Consider the following 27,335-nt stretch of genomic DNA (forward strand, 5'->3'; position numbering starts at 1 on the left):
CCCTAGCTACTTAGTTCCCTCGATATCCCTGCGCCTTCGACTTCTAGAGTCACGCACGTTAATAGCAAGTCCTTTGGATCGTATTCCAAAAAACAAAGGAAGAATCTGTTTGGTAATCACTTTAATCAATCTTTCTAAAGATATAGATGATTCATTAAAAAAGGGTCTTCCGTTTAATCTAATAAACTCCTTTGTCAGGTTAGAACAATCTAACTTTAACTACCGAAATAGTCAAGTATAGATTCGCACTTAATCAATATAGATCTCAAAGAGAAATATAGAGAATGTCGATCTCACGCAACTAATCAATCAGATCTATCAAAGATAAATTGTAACTAGTTGGATCCCAGTCGATCAAGGTTTGTGCATTAAATATACAAGATACGAAAACTAATAAGAATTTATTCTTCATCTTCAAATCTTCTTTTATCTTAAAAACCTGCACAACACCACTTGAATATCTTGTGATCAATCACGAAAGAACGGAGTCTGTTAACAATGGATTATCAGAAGATATCTTTAAATCTAACAACAGTTCTAAAGATCCAGTCAATACTTTGATCTAGTCTGAGTGAATCTTATATCAGGAGATAAGATTCTCAAGAATAAACAAACCAGGTGCAATCAAAGTTTCAACAACCATTAGTCAAACAATTCAAATCGAAAACTAATAACACTGCAATTATCTAGTTTCCCACCAACGGTACTAGTAGAGCTTCTTGATCCTACAAAAGTCTTTAAACGAGCAGTCGTAAGAGATTTCACCTAATCAGGATACTTTCCTCTCCGAATAGACGGCTCCACCAGAAACAACAAGAAATGAAGTTTACCTGGCTCTTAGGATAGTTTGCTAAAAATGCAAACATAGGTATTTATAAACCAAGGATGTTTGGGCACCACGGAATTTCCAAAAACGAAATTATTCTCAAGATATGCAATGAATGCCAAAATTAAGTTTTCATAATTCCAATAAATGTTGATCCAATATTTCTGAAACCTCTCAATAGAAAATCTTCAATTAGTAAATGCACATTACTAATTTTTATTCTCTAGAGCTATGCATTAATTTCTGGTAATTAAAACATATAAAATCAAAAACCTTAATTAAGAGATTCTTAATTTATTTCGGCACGGGATCACCTTGAGTACCAAGGAATATCTTTGAACAATAAATTATAAGAGTTACTTCTCGTGTTCAAAGTATGTTGACATCTTTTTACTGCAAATCTTTATTTCATATTTAAATGGATTTGCTTCTTATAATCAGTTATACCACACTTCCAAACAAGTTTAGAATTGGTTTGCCAGTATTCCAAGACTACTACGTGATTGGTTATACCAAATCACAATGGTTAGTTGTGATCGTTCCTTTCAAGTGACATATATGGGTTCAGATCGGTTATACCTAAATATGGTATCTTCTTGTGATCGGTCACACTAGTCACTAAGATCGGTTACACCAATGACAAGGATCGGTCACATAACATTTATGATCGGTCACACTAATTACCAAGATCGGTCACACCAATTACCAGGATCGGTCACACCAATTACAAGGATCGATACCATCTCATGGTGATTACTTAGGATCGTTTACACCAATTACGACCGGTCATAACAAATCATAAGTCTAGGCATTGTGATAGGTTATACCAAGATACATAACCTGAGTTAAGATCGATTCTACCAACTCACACATATTGGTCATCCAAAGATATGCAATGAATAGCAAGACCAATAATCCTATTGATTTCCCTTTCGATTCACAAAACAAGTTCATGAATGTACTTCCTTTAAAAAAATGTAGAACATTGTTTCCTAGGATGAAATCTTCACCATAACCCATTCACATAATCATAACATTGTATACAAGATTATGTCGATGTTGTATATACGAAGTTCAAAAGATATGCGTTATACTTCGTAGTCTAATTCCTCAATCATATAATCATACTATTGTGATCATGTCGCAACACTAGAGTATAATATACAATATATACAGTATATACAGCTTCGCAGTTATGTTTTTAATAGAGCACGACTTGAAAGTTACGTTAGGAATGAAACAAGTTCAAGTCAGTATTACTAACCTCAAGTGGAATGATGATGTCATCGTTGTAGTTCGTTACTTCTTCACATTCTTCAGGTCTTCGGAGTAATACTTGTATGTCTCAACATTTATATACTTTGTAAACTAACCTAAACGAAGTTTACTCTAGTATTTAATCAAGCAACTCTATATGAGTTTTGACACAAAAATATGACAACCAAACTTGATATACCAACGCTTGGTGAGTTCAACCGAGCTATGCTTTAACATAGTTCGGATCGCACCAAACACAGATTGTTAGATCTTTTCTTGTTTGCCTGCTATGATACCAATTGAAAAGACGAGGGTACCCAAATACACCACAATATTTTTGTCTCAACCTATAAGTCTGATACAAGTGTGATCGTCTATGGACAAAGTCGAGACAGTACATCAACTTGATATTCAATGACACTAGTTGCGGTACAAGACCGGTTGACTATAAGATCAAAGTCAAGTGATTAGGATTAACATAAAAGTGTATTTACTTTGAAGTATAATAAAATAATTATAATTTCGGAAGGTAAAATTAAATCACTCAATAATATTTTGTTAACGATGAAGCAGCAAATGCAGAAAAACCTCGGGACCTAGTCCATTTTTGAGTACTCTCAGAATTAAGCTGTTATACAAAAAACAAAAACCAACTTCGTATAGTTGAGACCAAGTAAACTACCTCTAGTTACTTAGTTCCCTCAGTATCCCTGCGTCTTCGACCTTTTGGTCACGCACGTGAATCTCAAGACAGAAATCACTATCTCAAGCTGCTTTATTCCTTTTGATCGTATTCCAAACAATAAAGGAATAAATCTGTTTGGTAACCACTCTATTCAATCTTTGGTAAAAGATATGTTGAGTTGTTGACAAAGACTCTTATGTTTAATCTAATAAACTCCTTTGTCTGGTTAGATCAATCTGAATCTTAATTATCGAAATAATCAATTTTTGATTTGCAATCTAACAATATATAACTCAAAGAGAAACTATAAAGTGATGCCGATACTAACAACTAGATAATCATAAGTCTATCAAAGATAAACAAATTTAGTTGGATCCCAGCCGATCAAGATATGTGCACAAAATTCACAAGATACGAAAACTAATTAGATAAATCTTTTTTGTCTTCAAATCTTACTTTTTATATTCTCCTCTCATTGTTTTATCCATGACAAAGGGTTTTGTGTTAGTAAATTATCTTCTCCCTTAAATTACCATCACTTGCCGAGTATGAAGAGTTCCGTCAATTATGTGTGGTGCAGGAAGGTATAGATGATGATGATAAAAAGTTGAGATTGCTGGAAGAGGAATGGGGAAAGAAAGTATATGATGTTGTGGATACTGATTCGCTCGAGATGAACCAGTACAGTGCCAGTGGAAGATATCCAGTTCGCCATTCTGCCCAGTTCCTCTGCCAATAACACCTGAGGTAAACTTTATTTTCACTTTTCTCTAGTTAGTGTCTCCAGTTCTCGTTATCTGATATATACACAAATTTGAAATTTCTCTAATTTCTCGCAGTACTGAACTGTTTTGCTTTGTGTTATTAGGATCTCAACGTACATGATCCGGTCACTTGATCCTGGCCTTTGAAGGGTTTCAATGTCTCTCTACCTAGGTATCCAGATTACCTGTTTTACCTTCCAGCCAAGATCACAGAATGGTGAAGGCTTGCTCTATTTGTTGATGTTTTTTTAGCTTTCTTGAAAGCAAGAAAGAAAGAAAGAAGAAATCATAATTCTTTTTTTCGTGTACGTTTTGCTAGGTTGGAAGATCATTGAATTCTGGAGTTTTGAGGCAAATGGGAAGCTTTTAATTCTAGGTATGTTCCGTGACCCTTCCTTGTTCAATTTGTAGTTTATTCAGAACCCAACAAACCCTTGGTATTCAATTTTGTCACTACTTTTTGGTACCCAGATTATTTGCTGGAACTAAAGATGGACTTGTAACCACTTTGCCCGAGGTTTGTTTGTTTTTCACCCTGCTCTTGTTTCCTTGTTTTGTACAAGTTTGGTATGATGTTCATTTTCTTTCTTCAGTCCTTGGAAGCTGTAAGTAACATTGTGTTCCATGATTCAACTCTACAGGTTGTAAACAGAGGTGAAAATCTAGAGGGAGGGATGGAGAGAATTGTGTACTTTGGTTAAGAACTGTGTACTTTGGTTACCACTTGGAAGAGATTGTTCATTTTTTTTCTGTAGTTAAAAGTAAATTTGATCTAAGACCGACGTGACATTTTTTTTCCGACCTTTCAATCGTTTAATTGTAAGATAGTTCTTTATTTTGTTTGAAGCAACATAATGTCCATGCATATATAATAAAATTAGCCATATATGTCAACAGAAATCCAACAACCCAATCATGTAAGCACTTCTGTATATATCACTTCCCATCAGATTTTTCCTACCACTATTAAATCAATTAACGCATGCATGATGTAATGTTTTTCACTTATAATGAGTGGAAAATACATTTTTTATATGTTTGGGTATAACACACACATTTATGTTTGTGAGTGGATTAATATGTGTTCACACAACCTCATGAATGAAAGTTGCTACATACATCAGAAGAAACGAGAAATAATATTGTGCCTATCATAATGCCTGCAAAACACAGTCATGCCATTTGCATCCTCAACATGAAGCCTCCTACGATTTATTCTCATATTCTGCGACATAAGTTCCATGTTTTTATACCAGCCTTGAAACTAGATAGAAATCAATAACTTTAACTAATTATCTATACTTTTAATCCTAATTAAATACTTATACATATTGAAATTTTCAATTATTTAAAAGAAAGGTTAGAAAATACAAAACTAATGTATTTGAAGTTAAAATAAAAGAAAATTTACTTATAGAAGTCCCACAAAGAGACACATACACATAGGATTAGAATAAACAAACAAGAAACCCTGAGCGGAATCCTTGTGTTTTCTATTTTAGTTGAGAGACTAAAGTTGATCAACTATTTTTGACATATGATCAACAAAATATTTATCAATGTTTCAAAAAAAAAAAAGATTTAGCTTCAGAACTTTTTTTATTCCATCTTGGCCTACTAAAACTTTCATTAGAAAAGAAAAACAAAAAGAAAACAACTAAAGTTAGGGTTTGTCGAGCTTTAAAGAAATCTATCAAAAGTTATACATGAGAGATCGTAATAAAAATTTAATAGAGGATAAATCTGATATATAAACCAATTAACTTATACAACAAGTAAAAATTTATAGTTTTAGTTTATAAAAAAAAATGTCATATTTGGTACATGAGTAAAGTTTATGTAAACTGAATGTCGTATATATGGAATGTGTTGACACAAAAACCAGCCGTAGAAACCGTTTTCTGATGCATATCTTGATGTTAACCAATAATAAGATAGAAATATATGGTACATATTCTAAAGATTCTATAAATTACATAATATTCAAATTGGAGTTCAAGTTTTTTATATAAAAAAAGTCTCGAGTATTGGGGTGGGGTGGGGAGGAGGACCAAAATGGCCATGAAAAACCCAATTATAAGGTGAGATCCATAAAAACTCCATATTAAAAATAAAATAAAAGTTTTTTATTTATAGAAGCTTAAATTAGATCTTTTAATAATACCACCGCCGCCCTGATTAGTCTTTAATTTTGTTAGAGTACTGCTCGGTTTAACATAAAAGTTTTGGTATGTCAAGCTTGTTTTTCAAGTTTAGATGGACAAAATTATATCTTGATTAATAGTCTATCAAAGGCAGTCTTAGACTAGAAATAATTTTTGGTAGTTGCACAACAGAATTCACCGAATAAGCATTGAAGATTGAAGCCTAAAGATCACGAGAACATTTGCGAGAACTTCATCAACAAAAGGTATGTGAATATTGACTATCCTATTTACTCATTGTCCCTACCATTTTATGTACCGAGACGATGTCGTATGACTTTAGTATTATAATGATTTGCAAAGAAGACGTTTCAAGTTCAAGCTAGTAGTTGACTAATCTCGAAACATAAATTCACGCAATGAATGTTCAATGGGATCCTTAAAACATAGAAGGTTGGGGACAATTTATTGTTTAACAAACTATATGATTGCAGAATAAGATCCTAAGGAAATTAAGTTACATTCATGTTCACAAACTGATTTACTAGTTCACGAACTTTCATTTTTCTTAATACTAAAACTCTTTGACTAGTCGCGTACATGAATTGATTTACAATTTCGTGAACTAGAAGATTTTAAGATATTCATGGACACTTTTATTTATTCACGTATACGTTCGCGAATTGTATGATTACTAGAGGTTCTTAGACACTTTTGTTTTCATGTACACGAATTAATTGGGTTTTTTCTTGATGTTTTTGTTGAAAAGCGGGGGTCTATCAACCACACCCAATATCTCGTTCGGCAATCTTTATGGACTAACTCCAATATAATTCCAAGAGAATCAACTAGACAGTCAGACTCAATCAAGGAAATATATCCAAGAGTTATATCTTTGTTTCTCAATATAGTCAGTAAATTAAACAGATAGGAATCCGTGAGCCTGATTATTATGAGAAACAACTTGAACGGTACCAAAGACCAATGTTCAAGTGTCAATCAATTTCAATCAACAACCAAAGATTGGATTTACCAATTTATTGAAATACGCACAAACTGTGATATTTCAATTATATAGAAAATATAATACAGAAAAGAAATAACATAAACACCAGAAGTTTTGTTAACGAGGAAACCGCAAATGCAGAAAAACCCCGGGACCTAGTCCATATTTGAACGCCACACTGTATTAAGCTGCTACAGACACTAGACTACTACAAGTTAAATTCAGACTGGAATGTAGTTGAGCCCTAACCAAGTCTCACATTGATTAAGGTACAGTTGCGTTCCTTACGCCTCTGAATCCCAGTAGGACTCTACACACTTGATTCCCTTAGCTGATCTCACTCGCAACTAAGAGTTGCTACGACCCAAAGTCGAAGACTTAATAAAAAAATTTGTCTCGCACAGAAAAGTATATTCTGATAGATATATCTGTCTCCCACAGAAATACCTACGAAGTTTTATTCCGTATTTTGATAAATCAAGGTGACCATGAACCAATTGATAATTCGGTCTTATATTCCCGAAGAACATCCTAGAAATATCAATCACCTCACAATAACTTAACTATATGGTAGTAGAACAAGTTATTGTGGAATCACAAAGAATGAGACGAAGAGCTTTGTGATTACTTTTTATATCTTACCTATCGGAGATAAATCTTGAGCAAATCTTAGAGAAGACAATACTCAATACGATAGAAGAAGTAAGATCAGAACATGCAACTACAAAGAAAGTAGTTGGGTCTGCCTTCAGAATCCAAATGAAGTCTTTAAATCGTTAACCTATAATGGTTTTAGGAAAAATCTAGGTTAAAGGAGAATTGACTCTAGTTGCAACTAGTATCACACAAGAGGTGAGGGGATTAGGTTTTCCAGTTGCTAGAGTCTTCCCTTATATAGTCTTCAAATCAGGGTTTGATAGATTTGAAACAAATCAATCAATATCTACCGTTAGATGAAAACCTGATTTAAGATTCAAGCTAAGTTGCTTAAAACCAAAGCAATATCTCTCCACCTTTAGATGGTCTTAGCTTGTGATACACAAATGAAATATACCTTCATTTTAGATATGGGTAACCGTACCTAAACGTGTATTGAGTTGGTTCAATAACAGTTAACCGAAGTTAGCCATATGAACACTTTTGTATTAACCACATTCGTCTAACACTTATAGATCAAATGAATCTAATTGTGTTACTCATAAAGTTGTTAAATTGTTTATATTCTCATAGAATTATACAAGACACAATTGAAACAAAATATGATTGATTCAAGAGAATCAATTCATGAACATTTTAGCCATGGTTTGCAAAGATTTCATTCCTTAATATATAAATGTATCTGTTCATGGGTATGAAATCATACTTAACCGATTTAGAACTTAAACCAACTCAGTTTGCAAACGAGTACGCAAACTAGAGTTTCGGACTTTGATCACGTCCGACAGTTCGCAAACGGGTATGCACACTGTCGTAGCGGACCTAACTCAGGTGAAACCGTTCGCATACTGGTATGCAAACTTGGTTCCCAGACTTTGACAGTTAAAACCGTTCACATACTGGTACACAAACTTGGTTCCCAGACCCGAATCATACTACAACAGTTTGCATACTGGTATGCATATACTGTGTTATCTCCAGACAATGGTGATTTGTTCTAAACTCCCATTTCAATCATTGAAACATCCTTAGAAGACGACAATAGCTATCTCACACAAACTATTAGCTTATAAGTAATTTTTAAGGGATTGAATGATCAATACGAAACATTTCGAGTCTACATCAAATGAATGTCCCACACAAATCATGTAGGATGTTTCAAGGCAATTTTCACATGACCATCTTTTGACTCATTATTTAGTTTCCAACAAATAAATTGTTTCCAACTAAACTCGTCAAGAATAATGATGAACGTAGTTAAAGTAAAATATTTCCAACACATATTTCGAGAAAGATATAAGCGAGTCAAACTCATGTCTAAATATCAAATGTGTATAATGTAAAAGTCTATATAGCTATACGACTTAGTCTCGTTGGGAGATAGAATAGAATAGACTTCTGAGTGATAGATAAGTTTTAGTCTTCCACATACCTTTTGTTGATTAAGTTCCTCCAAGCTCTCCTCAATAGTTCTTCGTATTCAATCGATGAACGCCGTGAAGTCTAAAGCTCGACTATACATTTTATCCTAATACGAGACATAGCTATAAGTATACTAGAAATCAAGAATTATAGTTTTGATCACCTAAACTTGACAAAAAATCTTAATATAGCAACACTTGCGAGTTCGACCGAGCAGTGCTCTAACACTTGTACACCGAGATTATATTTCAATTACGAACTGATTTTTCTAAATCGTGAACTGATTGAATTTCAGATCAACTAGACTTCAATATTTCTTAATGGGTCACTAATAATTAAATTTGTTCTTAAGCTAACTATTTGTACACGGATCTTATATCGATAAATATGTGGATGCATATGCTTCTTTATAACTTATAGGTAAACTTATAGGTAAACTTATCACATGTTTAATGGATTCTATTTTTGGAAAAGTTCTATTTAGAGAAGTTCGGTTTGTTTTGAATCCACGCTAACTACTTGCTTTGATTCTTTACAACCTGGCCTTGTTTATCAATCAATATAAATAGAGAATTCATTGTAAACTCAATCCCGACATGTTGTGTTCTAGTCACTGCTAGAGTCGTCCTCTATAGATCTAAGTTTCCTAAAGAAATTAAGTTAGGTGACGAATGAAAAGTCTTCACTAAGGGATTCGTGAAGCCCGATCAGACTATGTTTTACCTGATAGATATTTAGTAACCAGAATATTTTCTTGATCATCATAGTTCTTGTATATTCTAAAGGTTCACATCTTTTGCTATACAATTCCTTCAAGAACTATCGATCAAGGAATAAGATTAGTACAAACTACAAAAAGTTATCGTCTACGATTTTGTAGTTCCACAAGATTAACAACTATGTACGACTTAGATATTGTAGGTAAAATCAATTAGGCATCTCTATAACCTTTTGAAGAGAGTAAGCCGACCTAATTGTTTATATTTACTTGGTATCATTTTTATCTCTAAATATCCCTCAAAGCAAAAAGATTTCCTTATACCTTGATAGCAAATAATTGAAGGAAATCAATATATGTTATGTTAGAGGTAAAACATCAATAAAAGTCTTCACATCAGTTGAAGCAACTCTGATGCTTGTAAAGGACGCCAACTAGGGGATTCAAGTGTGTATTGTTTATAGCACCATTGTAACTGGATCGCTTTGAGGGCATTCGGTCTTAACTACATCCCAATTCAAAGTATGATAATAGGCTAGTGTTTATAGCGGTTTTTGTGCAGTGTTCAAACCAAATGAGGTCTCAGGGTCTTCCTATAAGATTGTTGTTTCCTCATTAATAAAAATATTATGTTGTCTAGTGTTATTTTTTTTCTTCATTATTTATAATTGAATATTGCAAGAAGTATCTTAAACAATGTAGACAGTTTTTAATCATAAAAGTGCGTATAAAAACCACAAGATTCGTTCTTGAGGATTCATATCTTGAAAGAAAGATTACAAGATATGTTCTTATTGGAATTCAATTCTTATAACAGTTTGAGTACATACTAGGTTTTATTGGATATTGCATTTGACATCGTCCAGGTAAATCTTATTTACACATCAGGTATCAGATCTTTAATGTGATCTGTGCTACTGATTGTGATAAGTTTGTCCATGCTGATTATGCTCATACTTTTTCCATAAGTTCTTTAGAACTTCCATTACTTGAAATTATAATTTGAGATTTTTCAAGTTCTAGCTTTAACTCGAAGTTTCTTTTTTGTAATTTTCATCATAAATCTAAAGTCATACAACATTTTCTCAGCAGATAGAATGGTAGAAATATGAGTAAATAAGATAGCCAGTCATCACATACCTTTATTGATGAAGTCCTCGTAGATGTCTTCATTATTATCCAGTCTTCAATCTTAAAGGGACGACTGGTGAATTCAATACTCAACTACCAAGCTCTACTCCTAGTTCGATTTTGAATTTAGTAGACTATAAATCAAAATATAGTTTTAATCAACTCGACATACTAAAACTTGTGAGTTTGACCGAGCACTCTACCACATACGATATTGTCTCAGTAGATAGAATGGTAGAAATAATGAGTAAATATGATAGTCAATCTCACATAAATTTGTTGATGAATTCCTCGCAAATGTCTTATGGATCTCTAGTCTTCAATTTTTAAGGGTTATTCGGTAAATTTTGTAAACTAGCTAAGTCTAATCTTAGTCCAGGACTGAGTTTAGTAGACAGTAAATTGAAACATAGTTTTGTTCATCCAACATTGACGACAAGCTTGACATACAATATTTGTAAGTTCAATCAAGTGATGCTTTAAGAAGATGGTTAATAGATTCATCCTCCACACCCATAGCCTGCAATCTTTATCATGATTATTGGTGAACCTTCCTACAATGGCTAATAGACCAAGCTTATTTTATATCAATTTCCAGGTAAAGAATTAATTTTTATGAAAGATTTTTCAGATTTTTCAGATTTTTTGCCAAGTCAAATAGCATGTTGAGGTCAACAAAATTGGTTCGTATTATTATTCCTCAACAATTTATGGAATCTCTTAGAAGTATAAGTCTCTTTTTTGTTTAAAATGTGAAAAAACTTAATTATCTCAAAGGTCTTGAGAGACATAAATGTATTTTATGCACTTGTATCCCACCTGAGAACTAAATAACAAGGATATCTAGATTCTAATTATTGCTAAAGTTAACGAGGACATCCATTACTTTAATTACACTACTATTGGAGTTGTTGCTAAAGAAATAAGACCTTATTTATCATCAACCACTTTGCAACGATGTTCTTTATTCAATTGAAATGTGATAGATAGAATATGATTCCATATTAATGAGCAGACACATGGTTTTTTGCACTCCAAAAAAAAGTTATTTCCATTTAGATAATTTTCTCCTAGAATAATAACCTACACACCATCTTCGTTGCTAGGAATCTTCAGTCAAGCTTACTAATTTGAGCTTTATTCATATCCTCCAGCTACCTCAGTCCTCACCCATTATTAGATATATGATTGGCGGGTTCATCCCAAGTTATACAATGAATTTTCTTATGGTTAAAGTTATATCCTCACCAGAAGGACCTCATAGTTCCCATCATACCAGCTAAGACCTTTTTCTGAACAGTGAGTGCCAAGTGCCAACACATATTGAATTAGTGTCATTCTGCCAGCATAAGACCAAAAATGTTTTGTCTAGTATGGTATGTTAACATTCATCTTTTCATACACGAAATTGTAAGAAACGACAAGTTTATCTAACTTAAGGAGATATAATCTAAGGTAGTTTTCATTTTCATGCATAATCAGAAGTCCAATTATTAGGTCAGGAATCTTTTTCGGGTTGTCAAGTCTAGACTTTTGCTGAAGTAGATAAATGATTTCTGAAAATTAGTTTTCAAACCTAACTAGCTACAATAGACAAACAAAACATCTTGCAATGTATTGATTGTATTGCTATTGAGCACCCCAAAGAGCTTCAGGTGATCTACAAACATCAAATGGCTAACACTATGCAAACCTATTAAGTCTATATCAATTGTACAGATCTGCTTTATCAATTTTCTTCACGAGCCAAGAACAACCTTGAGGGAATAAGATAAACAACTACGGGGCGAACTTGCCTAATTCTTTTCTCTGCATGAAAGAACCCTTATAGAGAACTATTGAGTATCACATAAAATGATAAAATGATGTTGTATTAAGACCTTTCATAAGGAGAGTTAGGAGAGGCCCATTAATACTTACATGATCATAAGAATGTGTGTGAAAAAATTCAAATCAACTATGTCATGGGTTTAACTATATCAAGCTAAAGGAAAAAAAAACATATGGCATAGTGAGAGTACTTAATGGAGTGAGTAAGATCTTTTGAATTGGCGGTGTAGTATAAATTTTTTTTTTCTAGGATAAAGGCAAATTGATTCCTCGCAACAAGACTGTCTATAAGATGCCAAACACCCTCTATAAATCAATTTTGTCATTATTTTTTATAGGATGAGAATGAAGTTATCGTAATTCGTACCTTTAGGAAGAGAATTTTTAATTAATTACCTCATTCACAACAAGATACCAACATAGATAGACATTTAAACCTAGTGCTTTAAGGTCAGCAATATGATTGAGGGTAGCTTAGATCTCCTCTGTTATATACTTATATGCATTTTTTAATGTTGTTAATATTTCTTTTAAATGATGGTGTTATTCGCCGGGAAAGAGTTTTGGACAGATGTATCATACTCTATCTCGAAACATCATGATAACCACTCTAATTACATTACAAGTTTATCGAACATTCTTCAAGGTTATTACCAGATTACAGAAAGTGCTTAGACGGAAAACGCTTAGAGGAGTGCCAAAATCCATAAAAAAACAAAACATCCCCGAGCACCGGATAGATACACCTCCCAACAAAATGGTAGTGGGAATTAATCATTCAAGCAGGCATCAAGAATTTTAGTAAAGTCGCTTTGAGAGTGAATAATGAGGTCGTAATAAAGTCAATCAATGAGCAAACTTCTTATGTTCATTGGATGAACCAACACTTATTCTTTGATATTAAGTTTTTGCTAGATAAATTAGAGCAATGGAAGTGTGTCTTAGTTAAAAGAGAAGCTAATAGTGTTGCGGATAAACCAGCTAAAAAAGATAAAATTTCTAAGTCACAATTTACTTTTCGATCCGATTTCTCACGTAATATAAAAGAATGGGTTGATCGGGAGAACCATGCAACTTCTTAACTCTTTTAATAAAAAATTTTGCATCAAAAATAATAATAATTAATCATTCAAGCAAATTTGGTCATTAATCGTGTCAATGAATGATGTAGGATTTGGACTCGAGAGTTAGGGCCCAGGAGTCTCCGTAACATAGTGTGCCCTGCGGCCCCTGCCCTACACGTCCCCGTAAGATATTCTCCGTATTTAAACCGCAAAAAACCCTAAATTTTTAGTGTTCTTTCTCAAAACACAGACCTACAGGGCAACACAGCCGTCTACTCGCTTCTACTCTCGAAATGGCCAAGCGTAAGTCATCTCTCGACATCATTTTCTCAGGGTTTCTGCAAATCAAGATGTATATCACCGATTCAATTGATTAATTTTTGTTGTTTTTGATTTTGGTTTGTTTTTTTCAGGTAGGGGAGGAACCGCAGGAAGTAAGTTCAGGATGTCATTAGGTCTTCCAGTAGCGGCAACAGTGAATTGTGCTGATAACACCGGAGCTAAGAATCTTTACATCATTTCTGTTAAGGGTATTAAGGGTCGTCTTAATAGGTTGCCATCAGCTTGTGTTGGTGATATGGTTATGGCTACTGTTAAGAAAGGTAAACCTGATCTTAGGAAGAAGGTTATGCCTGCTGTTATTGTTAGACAACGTAAAGCTTGGCGCCGTAAGGATGGTGTTTTCATGTACTTTGAAGGTATGATTATCAGATCTCACTTCTCCGTACTTTTTAGGGTTTCATGTTTTGGGGGTATTTTAGGCAAGTTTTTTGATGTTTTGTTTTGTTATTGGACTAGCCAAAAAATATGAATGAAGATTGTGTAGTTTAATAGATCTGAATGATCATAACTTTGTTGCTTTACCTATTTTTGATGAAGAAATTCTTAATTTTATGCCATTGAGTTTGCCATTGGATACACTTTCTTTTGGGAACATAACAACTGCGCTTGACTGGTACAAGGAATTACAGTGTGTTTGTAATTTTTAAGTTTGTGGGATTTAATTTATGTTGAGTTCTGACATAATTGAATCTAGGATGTTCACTGGTTGCTAACTTATTTTTGTATTCAGTTTTATGCCCTTGCTAAATGAGTTTGCATACACTGAGTTAATTTAGGATGTGCTTCTTCTGGGAACGTAATTGGTATCACATAGAAACTGCGGGTGACTTGTCCAAGGAACGATAATGTGTCTGTAATTTGTTAGTTTGTGTCGGGATTTCGGTTTATGTTAAATAATGGTTGCACAAGTTGATATGAGGGTTCTGACATAATTGAATCTAGGATGTTCACTGGTTGCCAACTTATTTTTGTACCTATTTTAATCTAGGATGTTCACCGATTGTTCACCTACTTGTGTTGTTGTATGGTTGTCACATGAGAGTTTTGATTCAGCAGAATATGCAACCTTTGGGGAATGCGGTTTTATTGTAATGTAATTTGTGTTGTTTCCATGTACTTCAAAATTGTTGTGCTATCTTCTTATGTCGATAAACCTTTCAAATGCAGATAATGCCGGAGTTATTGTGAATCCCAAGGGAGAAATGAAAGGTACTACTTTTTCTTGCAAATAGTTGCATATTGATGTTTCTTCTGCATGCTGGAACCTGTAAATGTTGCAACTGTTACAAAGTTATTTTGGCTTTTTGACTAATGTCCACCACCACTATAACACTTTACGCTCTTTTTGATTCTTATATGACTATGATTTTTTATGTTAATTCCTTTTGCCCTTGTCATATTTGTAGGATCTGCAATTACTGGACCAATTGGAAAAGAATGTGCTGATCTATGGCCAAGGATTGCTAGTGCTGCCAATGCAATTGTTTAAGATTACTAATAGTTGAGATTTGAGAAGTCTTAGCGTAAAACTTTTGGGGATAGATCTTTTTTATCTTCTTCTTTTGGGGAAAACAGAACAGCTTTATAATAGGTTAGTTATTCAGAGGATATGAGTTATGTTTTGCTGTTTGTTCGTGAATCACAACGCTCGGTTACTTCAGTAATGGCTTTTGAAGAATTTTCTTTTACCTCCATTGATTGAACTGGCTACATATATATGCTTATTAGTTAAAGCTTTTAAACAGAGTTGTTCGGTACAAGCTTTTAAACAACTTGTACCACCAGGTACCCTCCTCAGTTGAAGCTCTCATTTCATTAGCACCTGCTTATGCATTTTAGAATTACTAATGTGCAGGCTTTAAAAGGATTTTTGTGTCCTTTGCACTTACTTGAACTTGGTTCCCTTAGAAAAGTACCATTTGGGCTGTGCATTCCTTGCTCCATTTTAAGCAAAGAGTTGTGTTTGCGCACTGTCTCGTGGCCTTTATAGTAATGCCCGAGCTCATTCCCGTTCCCGAATTGTCAAGGCTATCATAGGTTTGGCTAATAGATTGATCAAACGACCAATGCCATTTTCGAAATGGAAAATGGGTCGAAATGGAAAATGGGTCATTTGTCCAAATATTTTTAAATCACGGTTCAAATGGATGAGTAAAAAATAGTAAAAAAGAAATAGTAAGGATGAAACTGATTACATCCTATCTTAAATTTAAAAAATAGCAAGGATGAAACTGGATACATCAGCAAGGATGAAACTGGATACATCCTGTATAAATTAAAAATAAGAGAAAATATTTGAAAATGGGCACGATGAAACTGGTTACATCCTGCCTATTTTTACATTTTTGTCCATTTAAACAGTATCAAAATCTAACTGTCCATTTCACCCAGGAATTGTTGATTTTGGTTTTTCTAACCAATTTTGTGTTTTCGAAACCACGTGTGGTGTTTCTGACAAAAACAAATGGACCAGGTTGATCAAACATATTTTAGACCACTCTTTTATTGCAATTCCATGGAAACATAATTTTGACCAAACGACGGAAAACATGTTATTTTCATGGCTAATTCCATAGAATTAACTCCTATCAAACACAATATTAAAGTCTTTGACACGAGTGAAATAAACTTAAAAAAAGAAAAGAAAAAACACAATCCAAAACCAAAGGATAATTCCACAGTTTTACTACATTGAGAAAACTAGTGTGGCATTTACAAAAATCCGCAAAGGCATATTTTTGTTGTGGATTAGCCTGATTCAATTGCTTATTCAGAGGGATGAAGAGTTTTGTCTGGAGCAAGGAATGCACCATCATGTTTCGACATGAAGGACCCTGAGGTTGGTGCCCTTATCAGTGAAGGGAGGCCTTTATAAATTAGCTTCCTACTGAGATTGAATGATGGACCGTCTCTATAATATGTTATTCGAGGAGTATCAGCGGTTTGCACGTACCGATTAATAACCCTCCGAAACAAAACAAAAGCAAACGAAAGAAAGAATAGGGGGAAAATTTGGGGATTTTTGTTTTTCTCTCTCTCGAATCCCTGATTCTGTGTGAATTCGTTCGTTCGTCCATGAAGACGGTGGAATCAGATGAAGAAGATATCGTCTTCTACGGCACACCGATCCAAAGAGAAGAAGATGTAACCAGTAGAAAGAAGAAATCTGTAGCTGAAGCTGCTGGTCAGTTGCGTGCCGTTGTCCCTTGGAAACAAGAGGTATTTTAGGTTCTTAATCTTAATCCCCACCTCTCTGTGTTATTTATGAAATTATGTTGTTGATTGGTTTTTGATTTTGATTTTTGAACGTGAATATTTACTTTAGGTTAGAGATGAAGAAGGGAGAAGGAGATTTCATGGAGCATTCACTGGAGGTTATTCTGCTGGGTATTTTAATACTGTTGGTTCCAAAGAAGGATGGGTGCCTCAAACATTTACATCATCTAGGAAGAAAAGAGCTGAAGTTAAACAACAGGATATATCTAATTTCCTTGACGACGATGAGAAAGAAGTAAGTATTTGTTGTTCCAATTCGAAATTGCTAATAAAACTTGATTAGGGTTTAGTAGTTCTTTTTGTTGACCTTTTATGACCTTGCCATTTTCACATTGTGTCTTCAGCTGTGTGATTTACTACTTGTTAGTTTGATGATCTTCATTCTTCGCATCTTTTTGTTATGTACCGAATCACTGTGATTTTGTTTTCTTGTTTATGAATATGTCGAACCCTCATTGCTTTGTTTATCGATCTTTAATAAAATGGATAACCGGGCAGTGAAAAGAGCTATCCAACTCATCATGTGTAGATTCTCTTAATACTGCAGCAGGTGCCACCACTTAGCACTGGCCTTGTTGTGTTGACTAAATTGCACCAGAGTGGGGGTGTCTGGAGATAGTGTTATGAACACAGTATTTCAGTAAATGTAACCTTTCGGAACTTTGCAAATCTTATACACAGTTGAAATTCCATCTCGTTTCTGCGCATCCAAATCTAAGCTAGACTAAGAGCTTCATCTTATTTGCGAGAATTAGACACTAATGATTGCAGTACTATTAATCAGAGGTTACTTCTGTACTGTAATCTGTCAATTAAGATTTTGCATGAGTTTTGCTTTTTAGACAAGTGTGTTGAGTTCTTACATTATTTAAATAGCCATTCATCAAAATGGTAACAAAACCTTTGTGATATATTCGTTTAATAGTAATACGTATTTTAGGATACTATAAATACCACGAACTCGTTGTGGGTTTAGATACAGATGTTTCTGATCAGGTTATGTGCTTGATACAAGTTAAATGTTTATGTCCTTTGTACTATTGACTTTACCCATCTCAAGGTATACGTTGTGTTCTTTCGACTGTATATGATTATTTATTATTTAGATACTCATCATTGTTTATGTCCTTTTGTTATGTATCGTATACCAATTTGATACATTTTGTTATTATATTTATATTCTCATTGTGTTGTTTATTGATTTTTAGGAAATGAAAAACCGGTCACTGGAAACATCTATGCAATTTGATACATTTGGGTCTACTGCTGCTGAAATTGCTCGAAGACAAGCTGAGAAAGAACAAGAGAACAGGTTTTTTTCAAGGCTATTGAGTTTAGTTGTTGTTGTGGCGCATGGCAGTTTATAGCTTCGTGCATAATGTTTACTTGAACTAATCTTGGGTTATGTAATGCAGACCATCAGCTATTCCTGGACTTGTCCCTGACGAGATTATTCTTCCAGTTTCAAGTTCTATTGGTTAGATTCTGTTTACCTAGTATAAGGATTTCTAGTGCAATTAAATAGTTGAACTTGAATATAAGCCTAACATTTCTTTTTCCTTCTTTCTTTATCTCTTTTGGTGTAGGTGTAAAGCTACTTCAGAAGATGGGATGGCGACATGGTCGTTCTATCAAGGATTCGCGTCCAAATTCACTGTATGGTATGCTTTCACTAACCAAATTAAATGATCATTGCAATCACAGGAATTTATTGGTCCTCATTACTTTGTTTATGAATATTTCTAATTTTTGCAGATGCACGAAGAGAAGCTAGAAAAGCATTACTAGCCTTCTCTTCTGGTAATGCTGATGCAAAACTTTCTCAGGATCAGTTTGACTCTGATAAGGTTGAATCAGAAGGTGTTACGGAACCTTCCTCTGAGAATGATGTGTTTATTTCTCATAGCACCCCCGTGAGTAGCATTACATCCTTTTCTTGTCATTTCTTTTGTCTTATCATATGTATGTTTTAGACTCCTTTAATTGCTTGGCTTGGACCCAATATACACCAGTTTTTTTATTTTCATTTGAGTTAATACTATATTCTTTAGGATCTTGGCACATACTTCAAGGGTCTTTAGGACAACTTCTGGTATCCATTGTTATGTTCGACAGGAGTGAAAACATTTTAACCACTACTTAAAGTTCAGTTTCACACAATGACAGATTATTGAAAATTCCAAAATTTTGAGGGTTAACTTAATCGTCCACTTCAGCATTTGAATATTTGACTAACAATCGACTTGTTCATTTACACAAATTAGACTATTTAAACTGCACAGTCTGCACTAATGGAGGTCAGTACCCTATACTAAATTTCTGTTTTATAGATTTATATATCTTACGTAAACAAATAATAGACTGTATATTGTTTATTTGTTATGATCAACAAGTTCAACCTAAATGTAGCATCCAATCCCTAAACTAGAAACTCAATCACACATGGAAACCCAAACAAAGGTTAAATCAAACTTCAACTTAGCTTTGATCATCACATTCAATTCTCTGTTGATTCTAGAGTAAATCAAGCTTACAAAGTGAATTTTCTTAAATTATATTTGCTGTTTTCATTTCTTATATATTGGTAACTTGTCGCCTTGGTAATGCCATATATCATTTAAGTAGGCTTCTTTTGTTATAACACCAGGCTTTCTTGTTTTTGATTGCTCCAGTAGTGTTAATATTGTCTTACCTATGCATTGTATCTACCTGCTTCTTATGTTTTCCTTCTCATAGTACTTTATTTTTGCAGATATTTGAAAATTATTGGCCCAGACTTTTGTAGTATTTGATCAGTTTTTAATGTAAAGCTTTGAGTTTCTGTAGATTTTAATATTTGGGTGAAAACTGTATTCCAATCCTTTTCTTCTTCGCAGGTTTTTGTACTAAATCCAAAGCAGGATATGTATGGCTTAGGTTTTGATCCTTTCAAACATGCTCCTGAGTTCAGAGGTAATTCAATTTGTTTATCAAGTCCTAAAAATACCTGGTATGTAGTATTTTATTTTCTCTGCCTGGAGTTTCTGTGTGCTGATGGTTGGCCTCATTTTGCAGAGCAGAAAAGGTTACGTGTATATGGCAACCAAGAACCAGGAAACAAAGGAGGTAGCTCAATGAAAGAGCACTTCTTAGCGAAGTGTAAGATCCCATATCATTTAGTCCTCACTGGTTAATATTTGTAATATTATATTGCTTCAAAGAACTTCCTCAGACAGTTATTATTTTTGTTTTCTTTAGATATTGACTTATTCATTTAACATGTTCATAAACTCATCAGCAGGAAAAGTTGCTCCTGGTTTTGGTATTGGAGCTCTTGAAGAACTCGATGATGAAGATGAGGATGTCTATGGCTCTGGTAAGTGTTAACTGTTCGCTGTCACAAACTCTTCTGCGTTTGTAGTAATAAATACACTGCTTCTTTTCTTATAACAAGTGATTTAGTATCACAGGAGTATAGCAGTCACTGCAATCATTAAGAAAATTACTCCTGCCCGTTCAAGCTATAAAATTGGCATTTCTACTGCGTAAAGAAGCACATGTTTAACTAATTGCAGTGTGTCAACATTACGTGACTGATGTGTCAGAAAATTTCTGTATTGGTGGTTACATGTTAGAACACTGAATTGGTGGTTACACGTTAGAATAGAGAGTAGCATTTACTAATCTTTGCTTCTGTGGATTGTTTTAGCAGCTATTACTTTTATTGTTTCATAGATCAAAAATAGTTAACACTCTACATTATTGCATTTTTTATGGAGAATTTCCCACCCTAAGTCTGCTTCTTGTTAGGTTATAACTTTCAAGCGACACATGTTCAAGAAATTGAAGAGCCTTCGGTTTTGATGCTGGAAGATAAGAAAGTGTTGATGCTGGAAGATAAGAAAAAGCCTGGCAAAACTGAGCAAGGTGTTCTGGCTGGTTTTAAATCTGCATCAACTTCTGATTACCAGTCGGAAAGGTAATTAACTTGAATTAAGTTTAGCGTTCTATCATCTGCACTGTGAAGCTTCATCACGTGCATATATGAAAATTAATTTCAATTATCTAGAAATATACGTGGCTCGTTTTCTTGTGTTGCCCAGAGTTCTGTTTTTAAAGTTTCATGTATGAAACTCATTATAAATGTTTTTTGACCACTCAATTAGGTTGAGTCAAGTCTGACTGTTTATCTGAAAGCTGATGTTGGTAAAAGTTCCATTGTGTTTATGGTTGATGTTTACTTATCAATGGTTTGCATTTTACAGGTATAGTCCTCCAGTTATTCCAGATGGTTTTAAGCCCTATCACAAATTTCCGGCTCCTCTAGAGATTGGAAACAAGCATTCTGGACCTCCTCCTCCTGAGGTTCCTCCTCCAGAGGAAAACAATCTTAGAGTGTTGATTGAGGGATTTGCGATATTAGTTGCTCGCTGTGGGAGATTATTTGAGGATCTCTCCAAGGAGAAGAATAAGCAAAACCATATGTTTGCTTTCCTTGATGGAGGAAAAGGCCATGATTATTATGCAAGAAAGATGTGGGAGGAGCAACAAAAGCGTCACGATGAGACTAAGCGACCTGTGGATATAAAGTCAAATGTGGAGAAGATGACAGCTGAGGGCCGTGGTAGAATTCTAGGTGAAAGACCGTTGGAAAGAAGCTCTCAGGATTCTAGCTCATCTGTTGTTGCAGATGCGGTCCAGCTTCAGTTCAATCTTTCAGATACATTTATGAAGCCTGGATCTATCGTGAGTAGTTTTATTTATGCTCATTTATCTCCATTTCCACCAATTCATATTGTTTTTAACTTGCAACCCTTCAGCATGTGGTTTCACAGATTATTCACGTTGAGTTTTGGTTCCATATTATGGACTGACCACTCCAATTTTTCCTGTGATTATAAAGAGTGAGCTTCCTGAAGCTGCAAAGCCTTTCAATGTAGACCCAGAAAAGCAAAAGAGGTTTGAGCGATTTCTTAAGGAGAAGTATCATGGAGGGCTCCGCACAACAGAGTCTGGTGGAAGTAGTAAAATGTCGGAAGCTGATCGTGCTCGTGAGAAGTTAGACTTTGAAGCTGCAGCTGAAGCAATTCAGAAAGCAGGTCCAAGCAAGTCAGCTGATGCTTTTTCTAGTCAACAGTTTTGGGCATCTTTAAATTCACAATTTACCTCGGCCGGAGTGGAGGTCAGTATCAGCCCATATGAAAGTTATTCCTATTGATTTGAAATTCATGTAATCTGTTGAGTCATGTTTCTTACTAATGGGTATAACAATGTGTAGGATGCGAAAATTTCTCAAGCTGAAGAAGAGATGAGGCAAAAGCTGTACCCTAGACGTGAAGAGTATCAGTGGCGGCCTTCATCTCTTCTCTGTAGACGTTTTGAAATTACAGATCCATACATTGGAAAGGTAATATATACTGTCACTTAACGATCGTCTCTTTGGAAGTCACTTTTATTTCTAGTAGGAAATCATTCTATATATCATTTATCAATTAGTAGGTCCATGCTTTTTTGTATCATGAGTGTCCTTGTCTGGTAGATGTTTCGTACTGATATGCGTTGCTGTTTTTGGTTTTAGCCACCACCATTGCCAAGAGCGAAGAGCCGAATAGATTCTCTCATCTTTACATCAGACGTCACAAAATCTGAAGAGACAGCTATTGCAACTCCGGGCTCATTGTCTGTATCCCAGTCCAGAGAACCATTAATTACTGAACAATTGAATGTTGAGGAAACTGCTGTCGACTTAAAGCCTGCTTATGTTGAAAGGCCCGTAGACCTGTACAAGGTATATTTGTGGCATGCCCACTAGTCCTTAGTTTGTTTCCGCTCCCTAAATTGTTTTTAGTCACAGGTTGTAAAATTTGCTTGTTTTGCAGGGTATTTTTTCTGATGATTCGGATGATGAGGGGGAGGGTTCTACTATCAACCAGGTGGAAGATATTGAAAAGAAGACAGAAGTAGCTAACACGACTTTGAATCGGTTGATAGCAGGAGATTTTCTCGAGTCTTTAGGTAAGGAGCTAGGGCTGGAGGTTCCCCAAGAACCAGCTGTAACCACGGTAAAGAAGGTCAGCAGCTTGGCCTCTCAGGGGGGTACCAATAGCATAAACAGCATTGGTGTTAAACGCGCTGCAGTAGATGGGAAGCCTTCAACACCGCAAATAACTTTCAGTAAGCCTATCAGAGATCAGGAAGCTCCAAAAAGTAAGTCAGTCCATCCAGAGGTCATTCAAGGGGGATCCTCCGAAGGTAATGAGCTCAAGCACATCACCCCTGGAGATTTCGAAAAGTCTAAAATCCTCTCCAGACGAGATCGAAGTGGGAAATCACCAGAGGGTGAAAAAAGTAAAAGAGGCTCAAGACATCACAGGAATTACAGTAGTGGTTCAGCTTCATCAGACGAAGATGAAATGAGTAGAAGAAAACGTTCAAGAAGACATCGCAGTATGTCAGATTCTGATTCAGGTGATCATGAATACCAAAAACGATTGAGGAAATCAGAAAAGAGAAGCTCTACTCATAGAAAGAGCAGTAGTAGTAAAAAACATAAATCTTCTCGCCATGGCTCTGGGAGGGATGAGTATTCTGAAGACAGGAAAAGGAGTAGGAAGATATAAGCTAGTCATAGTTGTAAATACATTTCGGTTTTAATTGTTATGTAATCTTGTGAAATTACTACAAGTACTTTTATCGGATAATTGCCATTGTATTCTGAAAAGCGAAGGACTGCAATTAAAAACAGTTTTGAATTATTCTTGTCCATTTTTTTTAGCGACCTTTAAAAAGGTTAATGATCCTCCTCAATCTCAACCGTTGGCATAAGCCAAATAGGAGGAATAGACCAGTACATAAAGGAATTGTTCGTTTTAGCTCGAAGGTCAAGCTCATGAGCAACAAAAAAAGATGCACCGGATTAAAGAAGAAGCAAATTGGATATCCTTAAATTTAGCGTCTGTCCTTGAATCACCATCAAACGTTCCGAAGAAAATTGGTCAATTACATCCTTAGCATCACTTTCTATGATATAATGTCAGTAAGATTTTGATCCACACTCCACAGCCTTCTTTACCACTGTCCGTATAGCTCTAGCTTCAGCCTCCTCAGCAGATTCCACATCAAAAACAATTGATGCACAAAAAGTAGCTTTACTGGAAAAATCTCTCATCACGTAGCCTGCACCATTTTCCAGAGTAATGTCATCAAAGGCACCATCTGTGTTACATTTTATCCAACCAAATGTTGGGGGCATCCATGTATCATTGTAAGTTATGGTGATACTGGAGGGAATTTTAATTCGGAGCATGGCCTCAACCATATTAATGACATTAGAATGAGTTTCCTTACATCGTGTTCGTTTCGGGTTAATTGGAGACTATGTAATCCGATTCCAAGGGAATCATGTCAAATCCCGCAACCGAACAATACAAGTTATTCCAGAATCGGATTCCTGGGAGAATCCAATTACCCCCAAAGTTCCGTTTTCAATTGCAGAGGTTGAACGGTGGAATGAAATTGAATTCCAGCGAAAAGAAGGGTATTAACAACTGAAATGACTAGATTTCCCTTGAAACCAAAAATTTATCTCCTTTTTTAAGTTCCGTGAGCGAGAACAAAAAATCCAACTAGAGATGAAGATTTCCCATCACGATTTCTTCTTCCAGGTATTCATCTCTGAGTAAAAACATTTGTTGCTTTTGTATCGAATCATATTTTGAAAGCCCTGAATCCGATCTTTCCTTCTCTAAATCAAAAAATAACTAGGGTATTTTTGTAAGAGTAAATATTTGGATTACTATGCAATTCAATTAACCCAACCAAACACAATTTTTGTGATCATGGAGTTCATTTTTTGGAATTCAATTCTAGGAATTGGATTTCCCCGTAATCTTAATTCCCGAGTTTTGAACATCTTGAACCGAACACGATGTTAAGGTTTTTGAAGACAAAGTTATTTTTATTACTCCACAAAGACCAAAGAATGACAATAAATAAGCAATGTCTATCATTAGGAATTCTAGAAACAGGGTCAACCAAACAGAAGTTAAGCCAATCAATAGAGGATTTATCTTTGAAAGCATTATTGTTAATGCAAAAAGAAGCACATGACTAGAAAAAGGGCAGGAGACCAAAGCATGCATAACAAATTCGTTAGAATCAGAGCATCTAATACAATCAACATAACTCGTAGGAATTCTGGTATGAAGGACAGTTTTAGCAAGAAAAGCAATACTAGCAACTTTCCAAACAAAAAGTTGAATGCGATGGGGTACATGAATTTCCCAAATGCACTTCCAAAATTTACTACAAAGGGAGATTCTAAGTCCTGTGAGTCCCAAGTAGGCAGATTTAGAAGGAAACCTGTCATTCTTTGAAAGCTCCCACGATATCCTATCAGGAGTGTGTAACTGACTTAAGGGAATGGTGATGATCTTCATAACAGGAACAACATCAAAGTGAGTATTTAATCTAATAAAATATAATACTTTAACACTAGGGTCAGGGGGAACCAAAGGATTTGGGGTAGCAGTTCCTAAATTAGGAATCCACTTATCACACCAGGAGTCAAAGAAATTTCTATCTTCCACAATCCAAGAGATAAAGGCTTAATCGGTTATTTTATAGCATGCAAACATCTCCACGTCCATGAATGTACACTAGGGAATTTAGCATTAACAAAATCAGTTTAGGAAAAAACTTGGCTTTAAGGACAGTACCTAATAAACAATTAGAAATTTTAATAATTTTCCAGGCATTTCTAGCTAGTATAGCTAAGTTATTCAATTCAACTTTTCTAAAGCCTAGACACCTTCAGACTTAGGGAGCAGAGAATATCCCGTCCTAAAAAATGAAGTTTCATGTCCTTTGGGTCTAAAGTCTCCCCCCTCCATAATTTACACATATGGGAATTCATTTTCCTACATAGAAATTTAGGAATAAGAAAAGCACCCATACAAAAGGATAACCAACCAACATGTTTGACTAAGGTAGTTCTAGCAGCTCGAGACAGAAGTTTATGAAACCAAGTGGAAATTCTAACATCCACAGCTTGCAAAATACCCATATGGGTTTGAATTTTATGGAAAGCTATGGGAGTACCAATGTATTGCTCACTTCGATTTCTATTATGGATATCAATAATATTAGAGAGATGATTCATAAAAGGTTCAGGCAAATTCCTACTAAATAAAATGCCAGACTTATCAAAATTTATTTCCTTCCCATAAGCCAAAAAATACTTTTGGAGATAGTCTTCAATAATTTGAAAATCCTTAACAGTAGCTTTAGAGAGAATCATCAGCAAACATGAGATGAGTCATGCTAGGGGAATTCTTACAAACTTTGATACCCTCCACCATGCCTTTTCTGGTGAGGGAATCAATATAAGAAGATAAAGCTTCAGAACAAATGATATAGAGGTAAGAAGACATGGGATCTCCTTGTCTCAAGCCTCTTTCAGGTTTAATTAGGACAGTAGGACTACCATTTAACGAGACAGAATACGAAACAATAGAGATACATTGATTAATAAGTTTTATCCAATGATCAGATAAGCCAATTTTTTGTAAAACTTTTTCAAGGAAATACCATTCCAATTTATCATAAGCTTTACACACACCAAGTTTAATAGTATTAATGCCATCTCTACCTTTATGATGGTTAACAACATAGATAACATCATTCACTAAGATAAAATACTTCTTTTAGGAACAAAAACACTCTGGTTTTGAGAAATTAAGTTATCCAAAGGTTTTTTTAGCTTGTTAGCTAGATTCTTGGACAAAATTTTATAAATGAAGTTACAAAGGCCTATATGCCTATATTGAGACACCAATTCCGCAAGGGGAACTTTTGGGATGAGGGAAATATTAGTATGGTTGAAAACTTCAGCAATATGCCCAGTGTAGAAGCAAGTATGTGTCATATCAACCACAGCTTCCCCGACGATATCCTAGTGCTTCTGGTAAAATAAGCCCTGAAACTATCAGATCTTGGAGCTTTTTTACTTCCCATTTGAAATAGAATATTTTATTTCCTCAGCAGTAAGAGGTAAGTTTAACTGATTATTGTTATTGTTAAATCACTGCTCGGTCGAACTCGCAAGGGTTGCTATCTCAAGCTTGTTTGTCGAGTTTAGTGATCAAAACTATAAGTCTTGATTTCTAGTCTACTTATAGTGATGTCTAGGACTAGGATAGGTTGTGTAGTTGAGCTTTAGACTTCACGACGTTCA

General features: G+C 34.8%; 2 protein-coding genes across 3 annotated transcripts; both read left to right on the forward strand.

The window, feature by feature from the left end:
• Positions 1-13,700: 13,700 nt before the first annotated feature.
• Positions 13,701-15,588, forward strand: LOC113275668 (60S ribosomal protein L23). Its single transcript, XM_026525208.1, has 4 exons — positions 13,701-13,807; positions 13,918-14,202; positions 15,014-15,055; positions 15,253-15,588. Exons 1-4 carry the CDS (start codon positions 13,798-13,800, stop codon positions 15,333-15,335), a joined length of 420 nt encoding a protein of 139 aa, XP_026380993.1. The 5' UTR covers positions 13,701-13,797; the 3' UTR covers positions 15,336-15,588.
• A 1,200-nt stretch (positions 15,589-16,788) lies between these two features.
• LOC113275669 (G patch domain-containing protein TGH-like) lies at positions 16,789-23,866 on the forward strand. Of its 2 annotated transcripts, XM_026525209.1 has the most exons (15): positions 16,789-17,065; positions 17,172-17,357; positions 18,331-18,434; positions 18,538-18,599; positions 18,709-18,783; positions 18,878-19,035; positions 19,999-20,074; positions 20,177-20,260; positions 20,400-20,477; positions 20,912-21,080; positions 21,367-21,847; positions 22,005-22,283; positions 22,380-22,508; positions 22,680-22,889; positions 22,981-23,866. In XM_026525209.1, exons 1-15 carry the CDS (start codon positions 16,922-16,924, stop codon positions 23,719-23,721), a joined length of 2,976 nt encoding a protein of 991 aa, XP_026380994.1. In that variant the 5' UTR covers positions 16,789-16,921; the 3' UTR covers positions 23,722-23,866. The 2 variants fall into 2 exon arrangements, with proteins under 2 accessions (XP_026380994.1, XP_026380995.1); XM_026525210.1 differs by lacking the exons at positions 16,789-17,065; positions 17,172-17,357 and having other exon boundaries at positions 18,355-18,434; positions 18,709-18,778.
• Positions 23,867-27,335: the final 3,469 nt, after the last annotated feature.

This window comes from Papaver somniferum, chromosome 4 (genome assembly GCF_003573695.1).
Source record: "Papaver somniferum cultivar HN1 chromosome 4, ASM357369v1, whole genome shotgun sequence".
Classification (NCBI taxonomy): Eukaryota; Viridiplantae; Streptophyta; class Magnoliopsida; order Ranunculales; family Papaveraceae; genus Papaver; species Papaver somniferum.

Excerpts from the sequence above, each read along its gene's own strand:
- LOC113275668 (XM_026525208.1), top strand. Across the intron at positions 14,203-15,013 it reads TGTTTTCATGTACTTTGAAG|ATAATGCCGGAGTTATTGTG; the intron begins GTATGATTATCA and ends TTTCAAATGCAG. Across the intron at positions 15,056-15,252 it reads TCCCAAGGGAGAAATGAAAG|GATCTGCAATTACTGGACCA; the intron begins GTACTACTTTTT and ends TCATATTTGTAG.
- LOC113275669 (XM_026525209.1), top strand. The coding sequence starts at position 16,922 with ATGAAGACGGTGGAATCAGATGAAGAAGATATCGTCTTCTACGGCACA. Across the intron at positions 20,261-20,399 it reads AGAGCACTTCTTAGCGAAGT|CAGGAAAAGTTGCTCCTGGT; the intron begins GTAAGATCCCAT and ends TAAACTCATCAG. Across the intron at positions 22,509-22,679 it reads CAGATCCATACATTGGAAAG|CCACCACCATTGCCAAGAGC; the intron begins GTAATATATACT and ends TTTTGGTTTTAG.